Source organism: Carcharodon carcharias, chromosome 17 (assembly GCF_017639515.1).
Source record: "Carcharodon carcharias isolate sCarCar2 chromosome 17, sCarCar2.pri, whole genome shotgun sequence".
NCBI lineage: Eukaryota > Metazoa > Chordata > Chondrichthyes > Lamniformes > Lamnidae > Carcharodon > Carcharodon carcharias.
This window is the reverse complement of record NC_054483.1, coordinates 14,858,534-14,876,779: the sequence shown is the minus strand read 5'-3', so window position 1 is coordinate 14,876,779 and position 18,246 is coordinate 14,858,534. Positions and strand designations below refer to the sequence as shown.

General features: G+C 42.7%; 1 protein-coding gene across 1 annotated transcript in view; it reads left to right on the top strand.

Annotated features, from left to right (window-relative positions):
• Positions 1-1,419: 1,419 nt before the first annotated feature.
• Positions 1,420-18,246, top strand: part of LOC121290232 (serine protease HTRA1-like) — a 41,250-nt gene continuing 24,423 nt past the window's right edge. Inside the window, exons 1-4 of the mRNA XM_041210544.1 lie at positions 1,420-2,077; positions 7,814-7,913; positions 14,924-15,128; positions 16,041-16,235. Of these exons, the coding sequence (XP_041066478.1) occupies positions 1,663-2,077; positions 7,814-7,913; positions 14,924-15,128; positions 16,041-16,235 (915 nt within the window). The 5' untranslated portion in view covers positions 1,420-1,662. The remainder of the gene's footprint in view (positions 2,078-7,813; positions 7,914-14,923; positions 15,129-16,040; positions 16,236-18,246) is intronic.

Below are 18,246 nucleotides of genomic sequence, written 5' to 3'. Positions count from 1 at the left end.
ATATAGCCTATTTCCCCAATCAACCTTAACCCCCCCGATACCTACGTAATTGGCTTTGATTCAGTTTAATATCCTTGTTTGTGAATTGAGTGTGTCACTTTCAAATTTCTTACAGAGTCCAATTGTATTATGATCACTTTTCTTCAATGGATCTTTTAGTATGAGATTACCAATTAACCCCGCCTCATTGCACAATGCTAGATCTAAAGTAGCAATGCTGGCCAACAGACTAAATAAACACTATGACAAACAAATTTCCAAAGTACAGTACTCGAATGGCTGTGAAGTGCTTTAAGAGAAGCCGAGTGCCTAAGGATATAAAGGCATTCAGCTCCTTGAGCATGCTTTGCATTCAATGGGATTCCACTTCAACTCCACGTTCCCATCCTTTCCCCATATCCTACGATTCCCTTAGTGTCCAAAAATCTATCAATCTCCGACTTTAATATACTCAATGACTGAGCATCCACAGCTGTCTGGGGTAGAAGAAATGGATGACATTACATAAATAGGAGTGCTCGCTTCTTTCTCTCGTATCATGTCTGTAGCGAATATCATCAATACTTTGGCACAGCAATAGGAAAAAAAATCTGCATTTATGTAGCGCCTTTCTTGCCCTCAAAATGTTCCAAAGTGCTTCACAAGCTACAAATTAATTTTGATCTGTAATTGCTGTTGCTTAGTAGAAAAATGTATACAGCAAGATCCCACAAGCAGCACATGAGATAAATGGGCAGATATTCTGGTTTTAGTGGCATTGTCTGAGGCAAAAAAAATTGGTCAGTGCACCAGAAAAACTTCCAGCTTCAAAATACTGTCATCCATCCTGTTTGCATCCATTCTGTTTAACGTTTCAGCTGAAAGGTGGCATCTCTGGCAAAGCAGCACTCTCTTAGGTGTCAGCCTAAACTAAGGGTTTCAATCTCGGGGCTTAAACTTTTTGGTTTAGAGCTGAAAGGGCTGCCAACTGAACGGAGGTGACACTACACGGTACTTTACTGAATCTTTTGAAGCAGGAAGACTGAGAACACGGCTTCTATTTTCTTATGGAAAAGTTCATCCAAGATGTGTTGCCCTCCTCCCATCTGTTGGAGGAGATAAGCCATACATGGGAAATATGCAAGGCTCTTTGCTTTGATGCGAGCTGTAAAATAATTGTACAGAGTACACAGACTCATAAAGATATGTTAACAATCATTATACTACAGATGGTCCAAAACTCTAATTTAAAAACGATTCCTGATCAGAACTGATCTTAAATGGGCTGCTTGCAAGGGTTAAACCTTTTTGCAAAGAATGCACTTAATGGGAAACATCCAATGGGAGTTGTGGAGGGGATTTTGGCACAGATTCCATTGGCTCTGGTTCTTGCCCTACTTTCCCACAGCAACAGACTACAAACTACACCCATAAGCTGGGAGAAACCTGAGCAGTGCCAGGACTGAGTTACTGAGCTGTTCCATCCGGAGAATCAAAGCTTTCAGCGCAGCAAGTCATTACACTTCTGCAAAGGGGGGGGGGGGGAAACTGCGTTTCATTTCTCCTGCAAGCCCCTGTGATCTTCTGTGAGAAAGAAGGACCAGCACTGTTGCATTCTTCCCAATTCCTGTGGGTTTTTATTTTTCTTGCAGCTGAACCCAGTTTTCCCCTTCTTCTTGGACCATGTTGAGCGCTGGGCTGCTATTAAGCTTCTGCTTCATTGCAGTGAGCGGCAGAGTGATGAGGCATGTTTGTCCCGAGGTCTGCGACACTTCCAGATGCCCCCCGACTCCGGTGAATTGCTCCGAGGGCCAGGTAAAGGACTCGTGTGGTTGCTGCACTTTATGCGCCGCGGCTGAGGGTGAAAGCTGCGGGGGTCGGGATGACATGCATGGTGTCTGTGCAGAAGGCTTCCAGTGCAGCTACTCCGCTGGCAAACGCAAGAAGGGCATCTGCAGCTGCATGCACAGCGATCAAGTGTGTGGGAGTGATGGGCAAACATACAAGAACATCTGCAATCTAAAGGCTTTGAGCCGCAAGCATCAGTCCTCAAACGCGCTTCCTGTAATCCTGATCCAGAAGGGAGCATGTAATGCAGGTATGTAGGAATACGGTATACCACTGCCCGCCAGTGAATGGGCAGCGGGTTCATGGGGGAAGAACTGCACAAGAAATCATTCAGTTGGAGGCTACTCGTCAATTCCCTTTCAGTCAAGCATTGTCCCACCACAACCCAGCCTTGCACACTGCCCCTTCAGCTGAGCTTTGTCCACTGCCTCATTAACCCAAACCTGTGCTCTGCACTCTCAACTCAAGCTTGCATGCTGATCCTTCGACCCATCACTGCATACTGCCCCTGAGAGAGAGAGATACGTACTTATTTATACATTTACATATATGGGGGCTCTTATTAAAGTGTTGGAGAATGAGTTTTTTCATTCCAATATAATTTATATTTATTAGTGTAAACCTGCTAGTTCAGTCTTCAAATCATCACTTCCCCAGTTGGTGGCTCCACTCAAATTCAGAAGGAAGATAATATTTACATTTTCAGTTGAGTGCAAGTGCCTCTGTTCAAAAATAAAAAGGCCTATTTCTCATCTCATTAATGCCAAAGGTTTTGCTGTAGGGTACATAGTTTTTGAGGGGGATGGTGGGACACGAACTGGAAAATCAGATTTACTGACAGAGCTATACACATGCTAGTAATTTCTGTTAGGTAGCAATGGAAGTAAGTTTTGATGGATAGGCATCCAATTTGCCTCCAATAGCCTCCAAATATTTAGCAAAGCAAAAAGATATGGCAATAATATTCCAAAAATGAATTTACTCTGGAAGGTGTTGTGGTTCTTATGGAAGAGCACAAGAATAAGGCATGAACACAACAGTAAAGGAGTGGCTATGGGCATCAACAGTTTTTAAGGGAAGTCATAATTGAAAGGAATGTGCAAATTGCATTATGGATGCCACAATGGGAAATAAACTGTTGTGCAGGAAGGAATTCCCACAGGCCAGATCTCCACTGATAGTTCATTTAAAGGCAAACTTGTGCACAGCGGTAGAACGCAGCATGGAACAAATGACATGATTGGCCTTCAGCAAAGCCAACCACGTCAATAGTTCACATTGACATTTGTGTCTCACTTCCTGATAATTTTCAGAAAGCTAGTGATCCATTCATCTGCAGTATATGATGGGCAATAAATGTTGGCCTGGCCAGTGACACCCACATCCCATGAATGAATAAAGAAAAATGAATGAATAAAGAAAAAACTGTCATATACTTCTTAAAAACCAGAACCTATGCAATAATGTGAGCTTTTATATAAACATGAATGGAATAACAAAAGTATTGTTGTTTCAATGTGGCACATTTAATAAATGCTTTGGGCTGGGGATCCGGAAGATGTAAGATAACTTAAAGAAGGCTCAAAAATAGAGAGTGAATACTAATGTAGAGTTATATCAACACATTACAATGGAACATGACTGCTTCAAAGTAAGTTTGAATCTATATTTACTAAGCAGTTTGAGAGGAGAAATAAAAGAGGTGTTCAAAATCATGAGACAAAGTAGATGGAGAGAAACTGTTCCCATTGGCAGGAGGGTTGAGAACCAGGGGACACATTTAAACTGGTAAAAGGTGACATGAGGAAAAACTTCCTTACATCGCAAGTAGTTATGATTTTGAATGCATTGCTTGAAAAGGTGGTGGGGATAGATTCATTTGGGGTTTTTGAAGGAAATTGGTTAAGCGTCACAAGGCAGAACTATGGGTATGGGTGGGGGAGTGAGCCTTGCTAAATTTGCTATAGCATAGAGCTGGCATGGTCTTGCTTGCCTGAATGGCCTCCCTCTTTGATTCTAGGATTCTTCTCAGCAATGTCATCATCTCAAATAACTGAGCTGCCAAAGCCAGCACCTCTGGCTTATATCAGCTATGAAAGTGATCTTGCAGCCTTTTTGTGCTGATGGTGTAATGTGGTTCCCAGATATATTTTTGAACCTTTTGTCAGCAGTTTTTAAAAGCTGGTGTTTCTACGGCGGATGAGCAGAGTCATAGTTAGACCGCTGAGTCAACAAGGCCATGTGCTGCAGCCAATAATGACCTTTTTAGGTTGGTTACAAATAGCAGTCAAGTGTACAGGAACCAATGTTTAATATTGCACCTTCCTCATGGGCCAGTAGTGCAACTAGTTCTGAGGACTTGTGCTGATGTAAATTTGTCTACAAAGACACAAGAAATAAAGTAATTCATGTAACTGTTTCCTTTTGGCACCAGTACACCTGTTGGTGAGGCTATGGCTCAATGGAGAACACCTGTGCTTCTGAGTCAGGAGGTTTATCATTCCAATCGCACCCCAAAGGCTTGAACTCATAATACAGGCTGACATTTCAGTGCAGTACTGAGGAGGTGCTGCACTGGTGGAGGTGCTAACTTTTTGAAGAGACTTTTAAACCATCTCTCAGGGAGACCCATGGCACTATTTTGAAGAAAAGAGCTGGGGAGATCCCCCTGGTGTTCTAGCCAATAGTTATTCCTCAGTCAACACCACTAAAACAGATCTTTATCACATTACTGTTTCTGGAATCTGGCTGTGAAACAATGAAAGGCGTACATTTATAGAGCGTCTTTCATAACCTCAGGATGTCCAAAGTGTTTTACAGCCTTTGGAAATAGTTTTAAAGTGTACTCACTGTTGTAATGTAGGAAATGGGGAATTTGCATACAGCAAACACCCACAAACAGAAGTGTGATATTGGCCAGTTAATTTGTTTAGTGATGGTGCTTGAGGGATAAATATTGGCCAGGACAATGACAGAAGATCCCTAGCATGGGATTATTTACATACATGTGAGAGGACATACAGGATCGCTGTTTACCATCTCTCAGCACCTCCTGCCTCTTTACTGCACGGAGTGTTAATCTTGATATTTTATTTGTTCCAAAGACGCTTCTGGACTGGGCATAGAACCCACAAACTTCTGACTCAACAGTGCTGTCACTGAATTGTGCCTGACAGAGCTATGTTCAATTCAGCTGCCTGTTTCCTACATTACAACAGAGATTATAATTCAGAAATACTTAATTGGCCATAAATGACCTCCTGAGGTTGGTCCATGTCTTTCTGTTCTTTGAGGATAACAGCAATAGAAACAGATTTTACCCTGGCCATGACAGCTGGCTGAGAATTGCTGAGCAATTTTTCCTATCCTATAAAGAAAGGTTGGGAAAATGTCTGTCAACTCAGTCAGTCAAGTAAGCGGATTCTGAATCAGTTGGAGCAGACATTTCCATGATATTATTTGTCCACCAGTGCATGTTGAAATGATCAAATTTGGTCACTTGCCACTTAAAACTCAGCATAGACCCTGTCCCAATGAAGTTAGAAACTGTAGTGGTTAAGACCTTACACTGCTCTAGCTCCCAGCCTTGGCATTCAAATCCAACTTCTGTTAAGTGGGCAAGCACAATGGCTGCTCTGTGGGCAACAGAGAATGAGGGCATCAATGAGATTTCATTAGGAGCCATCAAGTAGAATTTGTAGTGGAACTACACAATTTTCTGGCGTAACAGAAGTTGCATTTTCCCAAGGAAATAGCATGGTCTTTCTGTAAGAATGGCATCACTATGCCACAGCTATGTCTGAGTCTTTGAGCAGTGAGAACCTTTTGGTCAACAATCTAGTTCCAACTGACATACTCTGTGCAACAGCTGCTGTGATTGAGGAAGCTGAAACTCTGACATCGAGCAGTGTTGTTTGTTTTGGAAACTACATTTTATCAGTTTGTCCCGCAGTTGAGTCCTGGAAACTTGAGCCCCTCAGGCTGTATTTTTTTGTGTGCGCGCACACTGTATTTATGAAGATAAAATCTTGGCTGCTGGCAAAAATTCCATCTTTTAATTTTTCTGCCTGCTGCCACAGCATTTTTTCTGAGTGTATAAACTTGTCCAGGGAAGGATGATGTTATTCATCTCAGGCTTTGAAATCACATCTTCTGTTTTGGCAAAGTTAGTTAAGATTTTTGACATTTTACTTGGTGAAGTTAAAGGAATCTCGTGCCGACTACCTTAATGTTCTAATATCACAGGAAGGTGACAGAACCTTTAAGCACAGATGGGAAATTGATTTAAAAGCTTCTGCAAAAGCTCAAAAGGATTTTATAGTTTCACTTGGGAGTTTGTGTAGCAGACTGACTCCCTAGAGCAGTGAGGACAGCAGGGTGAAAAAGACTAAGCTAGCCACTTGCCTCTGAGTTCATTGCCAGCATCTGATCATTTCAGCAGATTTTTAAGTAAAATTTCTGTTGCTGCTTTGATTTTCAGCACTTCAATTTGTACTTCAATAGCATAAGGATCAAACAGGGCGGAGTGAATCTAAGAGTTTTATATTTAGGTTTTAGCTGAACAGATTATTTTTCGTCCCAGTCTGAAATCAAATGGAATATTATTCTTGGATTCAACGTTGAATACCAAGACTTCACTGTGCAGTATATATTAGTGGGACTTGAGATTAAATGTACTGGAACAATAATTACTTTGGGTTCAATTCATTGTTAGTTGTCATTTGATTAACCCTTTGAGAACCTATTTTGCACAGCGCGACCAAACATAGCAAGAACTAGTACTCCAATAGTAACTTTGAGAAATATACCATGACAGGTGAAGCATCTAAATACAGAGCCATTATGTCATGGCTTACTCCACACAACTTCCTCAATGATACGATGCCACCATCTCTGCCGCCTTCTATTATAAAGCATGCATAGCCTCACTTGGTTAGCAATGCTGCACAATCACTGTTAATATTTGAGCTGGACTGCAGAAGCAACAATTGACACTGCTGATGCAATTTAGTTTCATTATTTTAAAAAATGAACCCAAACATGAGATTGCAAACCCAAAGCTCCTGGGTCAGTCCAAAATTTACTGTACATCTTGGCTCGACTTCCCAATCTTGACTTATGATTATTTTTGGCAAGTCTCCAATACTGAGTGAGGCTCTCAGCCATAAAAACAAATAGTAACTTTGCCTTTACTTTCCTAAAGATAAAAGAAAGGAATTAATACCTTGGTGATTAGAGCAGGGCATAAATTACATTTCATCCATCAATCGTTCCCACTTTTTAAATGTCAACAGTGAAGTAATGTTTCTTCATTTTTAAAAAAGCAGTCCAGTTGCCGAGCTGCTTGACAACCTTCCGTTGTTCAACCTTGAACATTAACAAAATTATTTTTCCATAAATTCTTTGTAAAGTGAGTTCATGTTGCTTTCTTCCTCCTCTCATTTCTATTTATTTTTCTGGGCCTACTTAGTTTCATTTCTTGAACCAATGTTAAAGGTGTTCCAAAGCCACTGCTTTACCACTATTAGGAAGTGTGCAAAAGATGCTGCAAGTTGACTTAACCCTTAATTTCCTCACCCCATGTTTGGTCATCATTGATGCCTCTCCTTCATTGGGACTTCAGGGTTTGTGAGGAAATTTGAGTTTAGACTCATATTCTCTGATACAAAATTCTGCAATACTCATGCTACAAATTAGATACCATATGAGAAAAGGAAAAAAATAGCGAAATTGAGGAAAAGGGAGAAAAATTTTTCTTCAAGTTCAGGAAGAAAAAGTGCAGACTTCAGCCTTTGAAGAAGACAGGTAGAGACTTATTTAAATTGCAGGATTCTTATGCTGTGGCCAATGAACTCATAAGGGTTTTGATAATCTCTTATTAATGAACAACAATGAAAAACAATCCACTCTGTCCCCATCAAGTTAGTGACAGACTGCCTATGTTGTAGTTTTTTTTTACTAAATGAAAAAAAATTGCTTAGTTTAGGTCACCAGCACCCGGACAGCATGCGATTCAAGTTTAACTTCATCGCAGACGTGGTGGAGAAAATTGCTCCTGCTGTGGTTCATCTTGAACTTTTTCGGAGGTGAGAGAAAATGACTTTAACAGTAAAATATACATGCATGTACTTGGCAATTGCATATTATTAAGGTTCAGCATGACAAGGTGGTCTTTTCCAGTGACACCTAAGGAACAGGGCACAAAATACCTTAGCGTGGCAAGGAAAAGAACAGGTATTTTCTGAATTATATCTCCTGAGCAAAATCTATGCTTCCTCTCCCCAAAGAGCCTTCAAACAATGCATCTTATCTCAACGTTCACAGGAGTTATGGAATAATAAGCAACAAGTGCCAATGTCAAGATTGATCAGATATCCATCAGTATATGTAAGAAATTGTGTCCTTCTCAAATGTCATAAAATCTTTGGCACACTTTCAATCTCTCAGCATTCTACAAAGCTGGTGTAGCAGATTTGGACAGGACCTAAAGTGACAGGAGTGGATAGCTGCAGTTGTAAAACGTCATCAGCACAGGTCTGATTGCCCTTTTCAGTGGTCATTTCTAACATTCAATCAGCATGGCTACTAATGAAAACAGAATTACCTGGAAAAACTCAGCAGGTCTGGCAGCATCGGCGGAGAAGAAAAGAGTTGACGTTTCGAGTCCTCATGACCCTTTGACAGAACTTGAGTTCGAGTCCAAGAAAGAGTTGAAATATAAGCTGGTTTAAGGTGTGTGTGTGTGTGGGGCGGGGGGGGGGGGGGGGGGGGGGGGGGGGGGGGGGCAGCGGAGAGAGAGAGAGAAGTGGAGGGGGTTGGTGTGGTTGTAGGGACAAACAAGCAGCGATAGAAGCAGATCATCAAAAGATGTCACCAACAATAGAACAAAAGAACACATAGGTGTTAAAGTTGGTGATATTATCTAAACGAATGTACTAATTAAGAATGGATGGTAGGGCACTCAAGGTATAGCTCTAGTGGGGGTGGGGAGAGCATAAAAGATTTTAAAATATTTAAAAATAATGGAAATAGGTTGGAAAAGAAAAATCTATATAATTTATTGGAAAAAAACAAAAGGAAGGGGGAAGCAGAAACGGGGTGGGGATGGGGGAGGGAGCTCAAGACCTAAAGTTGTTGAATTCAATATTCAGTCCGGAAGGCTGTAAAGTGCCTAGTCGGAAGATGAGGTGTTGTTCCTCCAGTTTGAGTTGGGCTTCACTGGAACAATGCAACAAGCCAAGGACAGACATGTGGGCAGGAGAGCAGGGTGGAGTGTTAAAATGGCAAGCGACAGGGAGGTTTGGGTCATTCTTGCAGACAGACCACAGGTGTTCTGCAAAGCGGTTGCCCAGTTTACGTTTGGTCTGCCGAACGTAAACTGGGCGACCGTTTTGCAGAACACCTGCGGTCTGTCTGCAAGAATGTCCCAAACCTCCCTGTCGCTTGCCATTTTAACACTCCACCCTGCTCTCTTGCCCACATGTCTGTCCTTGGCTTGTTGCATTGTTCCAGTGAAGCCCAACTCAAACTGGAGGAACAACACCTCATCTTCCGACTAGGCACTTTACAGCCTTCCGGACTGAATATTGAATTCAACAACTTTAGGTCTTGAGCTCCCTCCTCCATCCACACCACGTTTCTGCTTCCCCCTTCCTTTTGTTTTTTTCCAATAAATTATATAGATTTTTCTTTTCCCACCTATTTCCATTATTTTTAAATATTTTAAAATCTTTTATGCTCTCCCCACCCCCACTAGAGGTATACCTTGAGTGCCCTACCATCCATTCTTAATTAGCACATTCGTTTAGATAATATCATCAACTTTAACACCTATGTGTTCTTTTGTTCTATTGTTGTTGACATCTTTTGATGATCTGCTTCTATCACTGCTTGTTTGTTCCTACAACCACACCAACCCCCTCCACTTCTCTCTTTCTCTCTCTCTCCACCGCCCCCCACCCACACACCTTAAACCAGCTTATATTTCAACTCTTTCTTGGACTCGAACTCAAGTTCTGTCGAAGGGTCATGAGGACTCGAAACGTCAACTCTTTTCTTCTCCGCCGATGCTGCCAGATCTGCTGAGTTTTTCCAGGTAATTCTGTTTTTGTTTTGGATTTCCAGCATCCGCAATTTTTTTGTTTTTATTTTATGGCTACTAATGAATGCTGAGATCTATTTGTGTCCCCTTTCAATATCTGTAAAAGATCTCCTGATCAAAATCAGAGGGAGAAGTTCCAGCCTAGTAACTGAAATTTGTCTCTTCTGATCAGTTGGGGGCTTAACCATGGCCAGGATTTTTAGGCCCTTCCCGCCTGGCGGTATATTACGGTTCCACTGAACTGAATGGAGATTTAAATAGCTCACCACATCTGCCCAGGGAAGACACACAGTAGCGGGGCTGTAAAATCCTGGCCCATGTGTATCGAACTATTGTGCCCAGAAAAGAGAAATTTTCTGCGGTGGGATTTGTATTTCCTAATTAAAAACAAAAAACTGCAGATGCTGGAAATCCAAAACAAAAACAGAATTACCTGGAAAAACTCAGCAGGTCTGGCAGCATCGGCAGAGAAGAAAAGATTTTACGTTTCGAGTCCTCATGACCCTTCAACAGAACTAGGTGAATCCAAGGAAAGGGGTGAAATATAAGCTGGTTTAAGGTAGGGGGGGTGGGTGGGGGGGAGAGAAGTGGAGGGAGGTGGAGTAGTTGTAGGGACAAGCAAGCAGTGATAGGAGCAGATAATCAAAAGATGTCACAGACAAAAGAACAAAAGAACACAGGGGCGTTGAAGATGGTGATATTACCTAAACAAATGTGCTAATTAAGAATGGATGGTAGGGCACTCAAGTTATAGCTCTAGTGGGGGTGGGGGGGCATAAAAGATTAAAAATAATGGAAATAGGTGGGAAAAGAAAAATCTATTTAAATTATTGTAAAAAATCTAAAGGAAGGGGGAAGAAACAGAAAGGGGGTGGGGATGGAGGAGGGAGTTCAAGATCTAAAGTTGTTGAATTCAGTATTCAGTCCGGAAGGCTGTAAAGTGCCTAGTCGGAATATGAGGTGCTGTTCCTCCAGTTTACGTTGGGCTTCACTGGAACAATGCAGCTAGCCAAGGACAGACATGTGGGCAAGAGAGCAGGATGGAGTGTAAAAATGGCAAGCGACAGGGAGGTTTGGGTCATTCTTGTGGACAGACCGCAGCTGTTCTGCAAAGCAGTTGCCCAGTTTACATTTGGTCTCTCCAATGTAGAGGAGACCGCATTGGGAGCAACGAATGCAGTAGACTAAGTTAGGGGAAATGCTGCTTCACTTAAAAGGAGTGTTTGGCCCTTGGACGGTGAGGAGAGAGGAAGTGAAGGGGCAAGTGTTGCATCTTTTGCGTGGGCATGGGGTGATGCCATAGGTGGGGGTTGAGGAGTAGGAGGTGATGGAGGAGTGGACCAGGGTGTCACAGAGGGAACGATCCCTAAGGAATGCCGCCGGGGGGATGAAGGGAAGATGTGTTTGGTGGTGGCATCGTGCTGGAGTTGGCGGAAATGGTGGAGGATGATCCTTTGAATGCGGAGGCTGGTGGGGTGATAAGTGAGGACAAGGGGGACCCTATCATGTTTCTGGGATGGAGGAGAAAGCGTGAGGGCGGATGTGCGGGAGATGGGCCGGACACGGTTGAGGGCCCTGTCAACAACCGTGGGTGGAAAACTTCGGTTAAGGAAGAAGGGGGACATGTCAGAGGAACTGTTTTTGAAGGTAGCATCATCAGAACAGATGCGACGGAGGCAAAGGAACTGAGAGAATGGGATGGAGTCCTTACAGGAAGCGGGGTGTGAGGAGCTGTAGTCGAGGTAGCTGTGGGAGTCCGTAGGCTTGTAATGGATATTGGTGGACAGTCTATCACCAGAGATTGAGACAGAGAGGTCAAGGAAGGGAAGGGAAGTGTCAGAGATGGACCACGTGAAAATGATGGAGGTGGAGATTGGAAGCAAAATTAATAAATTTTTCCAAGTCCTGACGAGAGCATGAGGCAGCACCGAAGTAATCATCGATGCACTACTCCGGCCCCCTTCCACAACTCTTTCTCTGGTACATCGATGATTACTTCGGTGCTGCTTCATGCTCTCGTCGGGACTTGGAAAAATGTATTAATTTTGCTTCTAATTTCCACCCCTCTATCATTTTCACATGGTCCATCTCTGACACTTCCCTTCCCTTCCTTGACCTCTAATGTCTCAATCTCTGGTGATAAACTGTCCACCAATATCCATTACACGCCTACCGACTCCCACAGCTACCTTGGCGGCATTCCGCAGGGATCTTTCACTCCGGGACACCCTGGTCCACTCCTCCATCACCCCCTACTCCTCAACCCCCACCTATGGCACCTCCCCATGCCTACGCAAAAGATGCAACACCTGCCCCTTCACTTCCTCTCTCCTCACTGTCCAAGGGCCCAAACACTCCTTTCAAGTGAAGCAGCATTTCACTTGCATTTCCCCCAACTTAGTCTACTGCATTCGTTGCTCCCAATGTGGTCTCCTCTACATTGGAGAGACCAAACGTAAACTGGGCGACCGCTTTGCAGAACACCTGCGGTCTGTCCACAAGAATGACCCAAACCTCCCTGTCGCTTGCCATTTTAACACTCCACCCTGCTCTCTTGCCCACATGTCTGTCCTTGGCTAGCTGCATTGTTCCAGTGAAGCCCAACGTAAACTGGAGGAACAGCACCTCATATTCCGACTAGGCACTTTACAGCCTTCCGGACTGAATATTGAATTCAACAACTTTAGATCTTGAACTCCCTCCTCCATCCCCACCCCCTTTCTGTTTCTTCCCCCTTCCTTTCGTTTTTTCCAATAATTTATATAGATTTTTCTTTTCCCACCTATTTCCATTATTTTTAAATCTTTTATGCCCCCCCAACCCCCACTAGAGCTATACCTTGAGTGCCCTACCATCCATTCTTAATTAGCATATTCGTTTAGATAATATCACCAACTTCAACACCTCTACATTATTTTGTTCTTTTGTCTGTGACATCTTTTGATTATCTGCTCCTATCACTGCTTGCTTGTCCCTACAACCACACACCCCCCAACTTCTCCCCCCACTTCCCCCCCACCCCAACTTAAACCAGCTTATATTTCACCCCTCCCATTGGATTCACCCAGTTTTGCTGAAGGGTCATGAGGACTCGAAACGTCAGCTCTTTGTATTTCCTGAATTGTTATGTGGGCAGCGCTTACTATTCATAGCAAAAACAGAATTACCTGGAAAAACTCAGCAGGTCTGGCAGCATCGGCGGAGAAGAAAAGAGTTGACGTTTCGAGTCCTCATGACCCTTCGACAGAACTTGAGTTCGAGTCCAGGAAAGAGCTGAAATATAAGCTGGTTTAAGGTTTAAGTTAAACCAGTTTATATTTCAGCTCTTTCCTGGACTCGAACTCAAGTTCTGTCGAAGGGTCATGAGGACTCGAAACGTCAACTCTTTTCTTCTCCGCCGATGCTGCCAGACCTGCTGAGTTTTTCCAGGTAATTCTGTTTTTGTTTTGGATTTCCAGCATCCGCAGTTTTTTTGTTTTTATCTTACTATTCATAGTACCAATTCAGGACCTCATGATGCCTTTGAAGGTGAGAGCTCACGACATCGTTATACAGAAAAAGCGTCGTGAGGGATTATGGCACAATTAAGGAGGGCAGAGCTCCCATTTAAGAGGAACTTCCACCAGGTACAATCTAGGGTCACCAACTTTCCAGGATTGTCCTGGACCCTCCAAGTTTTAAAGATTGAAACAGGAGAAAAATTATAGGATATGTTTTTTAAAACAAGTGTTTATTTCATTTTATTTGAACAGTTTAGTTTGCTAGTCCATAATAAATAACATTGTAACCCAACATTATATGAGTTCAGGAAGAATGTTTACTGCCAGCTACTCAAGGATAACTAGGTATGGGCAATAAACAATGTACTTGTTAGCGACGCCTGTATTCCAGGAAAGAATTAAAAATATTATCCATACATTGGAGATGGGGAATAAAAGGTGGTTGACTGGATGGAGTTCCTCTAAGCTGGCCATACACAAGTCAGCTGCTTTAAATGATCATGCATGTGAGACTGCACAAAATTCTTTTTAAGGAATCATGCATTTAAGTTCGTCTGTGAACTCGAAAATAGTGGGAATGTTGGTTCGAGGTCATGTGATGAAACCTCCACAAGTAAGCCTAAGCGGAGTCAAGCACAATGTTTTAGATCCTAAATGTTTACAGGACAGTGCTATGATCAATCCTAGGTTTACCTCCTTCATTCCTTCTGTGGTTCACAATGACACTCTTCGAGTAAGCACAAGATCCTTGATAATGGAAAGAGCTATTCATATGCAGTGTAAGTGATCAACTTAACTATACATAGAGAGTAGCTCTTTTGGTTTCTGTATCTTTAGAGACCTCCAGATAACTGTTGAAAACTTCACAAACTTAGTTTGCCTACATCAAAGGTGAATGTCACAGATAGAAACTTACGCTGCATCTGTTCTTGAATCCTTTGAAAACAGTCTATCTGCATAAACGGTTATAGCTTTTTACTTCAAAGGGCCTATCTTTTTATACCAATAATTAATGAATCCTCTGCCTAATGCTTATTAGGCTCGACACTAAAGTTATAATGCTCAAATATTTTGGAACAGTTGATAAACCCAGCTCTCCCCTGTCATACCCCACTGCCACCTTGTTTATTTAGGAAAGCCTGTTGCTTCAAGATACAAAAAAATTTCAATTATTAGCCTTCAACTCCCCAAGATGTTCAGGATAACCCAAGGTGCAGAAGGCAGCCATTCACACTGCACCAGCTTTCTGAAGAGCTAGCCATGTAGTATCATTTCTACTTCTCATGGTTTTTTAAACTGTCCTTTTTCATGGATCAAACACCATGAAGAGAAATTAAGATATCCTTATAAGAGTAAGTTTTGATGAAAAAATAGTCTGTAACCAAGAACAGTTAATAGCTGAAACTATATGCTAACTTGGAGTACGCCGCCATGCTGGAAACCTGCACCATACTTGGATGACTGTGTTCTGTTACTATGTCATGTTGCTTTGCAGGATGCCCTTCACTAATCGTGAAGTCCCTGTGGCAAGTGGCTCAGGGTTCATCGTATCAGAAGATGGTCTAATTGTCACCAATGCTCATGTACTCAGCAATAAGCAGAAAATAAAAGTGGAGCTGAAGAATGGAGAAGCTTATGAAGCAAAGGTCAAAGATGTTGACCAGAAGTCAGATATAGCATTAATTAAAATACACCCAAAAGTAAGTTAACTGAGGTAGAGTTTTTTCCCCCCCCCGATTAATGTTAAGCTGGGCCAGTACTTACTTTGAATTGCCTTTAGTTTTGTTGCTAAGAAGTAGTTAGTTTTACAAATCCCATTTTATCCCCAAAGACAAGGATATTGGTCGATTTGGCTCTCAATTGGTCATAGGTTCCTTCTATACAAATACTGAACAAGTCAGGGGCCAACTTGGAGGCAGTTGACACAAAGAGTTGGAACACTAAACAGCATATTCTAGAGGGCAGGGGGGCATGGACAGCTTGCCCCAGCCCAAGTCAGCGTGGAGCCAGCTCGCCGGATGCCAGCCTGCCCCGTAGCCACAATGCGCTGGAGGGATGCTAACTAGGCTGCCAGCGGTTCTTCTGCCCCTCATTGGAAGGGAAGTCACGTCCAGCCAAACCGATTGGCCGGCCACTCCAGCAGTCCCGGCAGCACCAAGAGCGCTTTGTGGGTGCTACCGGGACTGCTTCCTTCCTTTCTCCACTTCCAGTCACAGATTAACATTTCAAGACAGTTATGGTGAAAACTATGATGGATTTTGATAGTGTAGATAGGAAGAAACTGCTTCCACTGGCAAGAAGGTCAGTAACCAGAGAATACAGATTTAACGTAGTTGACAAAAGAACCAGAGGGGAAATTAAGAGAATATTATTTAACGCAGACTTGAAAAGGAAAAATTCACAGTGCCATGGGGAAAGAGCAGGGGAGTGAGATTAATTTCATAGTTGTTTCACAGAGCTGGCATAGGCATGATAGCTGAATAGCCTCCTTCTGTGCTTTAAGATTTCAACTCTCTTTTATGTGAAACCGTGCATTTCTTTAACTATTTCACACTCTATGTTTACAAAACTTTAAAACTGAGCATTAATCTGATCTTTTTCTCTGTGAATAGAACCCTCTACCTGTGCTTTTGCTTGCTCGCTCTTCAGATCTCAGACCAGGAGAGTTTGTGGTGGCAATTGGCAGTCCATTTTCGCTGCAGAATACAGTGACGACAGGGATTGTCAGCACCACAGAGAGAGGAGGCAAGGAGCTCGGCCTGAAAGATTCTGATATGGACTACATTCAGACAGATGCCATAATCAACGTAAGGTCAAAGAGCAGAATATGTGCAAAAATAAGATAAAAATCTATATTCATAGCTAATAATAAAACTGCTCTTGAATCCTGACAAGGTGAAATGCTAAACTAGTTTCTAAAGTAATAATTTCTCTAATCCAATACTCACTTTGTGCAATAGACACTTGCCTGGGAAATGGATAACTCAGTGCAATCAATGATGACTTTTTAAGATAATGTTCCTCGTGATTGTGCTCCAACAAAACAAAGAACCTTGACAGTATGAGGGACAAACAATAGTTAAGCAAGGCAGAAAGCAGAGTGTGATTTTGAAACATGCCATGATCTGTACAATTTAACAATGAGAATAACATGTCTCAATGCACAATGCATAATCTTGCTCGTAAGTGTAATCCTGATTTTTGAATGGGTAAATTACCATCCAGTTACTTTTATCCTGAACAAAACAAATACAGAAACATGCATTTATATGATACCTTTAACATAATAAAATGGCCCTTGGCACGTCACAGATTTTTTATCAAATAAAATTTGACACTGAGCCACATAAGAAGATATTAGGGCAAGTGACCAAAAGCTTGGTCAAAGAGGTATGTTTTAAGGAGCGTCATTAATAATGAAAGGGAGGTGAAGAGCTGAAAAAGTTTAGGGAGGGAATTCTAGAGCTTAGTGCATAGACAGCTGAAGGCACAGACATGAATGGTGGAGTGATTAAAATCGGAGTTGCTGAAAAGACAGGAATTAGAGGAACACAGATCTCGCAAGACATGGGGAGGGGGAGATGGTGATGTAGTGGTAATGTCACCGTACAAGTAATTCAAATACCCAGACTAAAGCTCTAGGTTCATGGGTTCAAATCCCACCATAGCAGCTGGTGGAATTTAAATTCAATGAATTAATAAATCAGGAAGTCAAACCTAGTAGTAATGGTGACTATGAAACTATCGTTGATTGTTATAAAAAGCCATCTGCTTCACTAATGTTCTTCAGAGAAGGAAATCCGCCATCCTTACCTGGTCTGGCCTACATGTGACTCCAGACCCACAGCAACATGCTTGACTTTTAACTGCCCTCAAGTGCAGTTAAGGATGGGCAACAAATGCTGGCCTTGATAGTGACATCCACTTCCTGTGAAAGAATAAACATAAAGTTGTGGAGCTGGAGGTGATTACAGAAATAGGGAGAAGCATGGCAGGATTTGAAAAGGAGGATGATAATTTTAAGATTGTGGCATGTTGAGCGCAGAGGTGATGGGTGAAAAGGACTTAGTGTGGTTGGAAAACAAGCCTTGGGGTAATCAAGTCTGGAGGTAACAAAGACATCAGTAACAGATGAGCTAAGGCAAGGGTGGAGTCTGGCAATTAAGGAGTTGGAACTAGCCAGTCTTAGTGATGGTATGGGTAAGTGGTCAGAAGCTTATTTCGGGGTCAGATACGACATCAAAGTTGCAAACAGTCTTGTGCAACCTCAGGCAGCTGCCAAGGACAGTTGGTGGCCAGACTTTTCTGGCTCCATTGGTGTCAGTTGTGCGGTGGGGGCTGGGGACAATATGGCGAGAAGGCCAAAAATCGGTTTGACACCGTTGTGAAGCCAGTTGTGATCGTCCACTCCACCCGTAATGTCGGGCCGCGTTTATTGCCACCGCATGTCAGGAACGTCATTTTCATACATTTTACTATAAGCCCTGCTCGCCAGAATCATCCCCCCCGGCCCACGTCAAATTTACTGCCAACATTGGCATGACTTCAGAGCGACGTGCTTCATGACGGCCTTTAAAAGGCATACACCTGGTGACCTAAACATTGAGTGCACACAACCTTGCACAGCGCTTGCGAGCATCACCAGTAAGGACATCAAGAAAGAGGCACTGCACATTCACAGGCAAGTCACTTTTTCCCTCTGGCTTTCAGTGTGATGCCAGGGCAAGGGCTCCTGTGTGGGTCAGACTGGAAATGGGGGTGCTGGGGGTCAGGCAGCATAGACAGTTTGAAGGAAATAGTCAACACATGCTGGAAGGT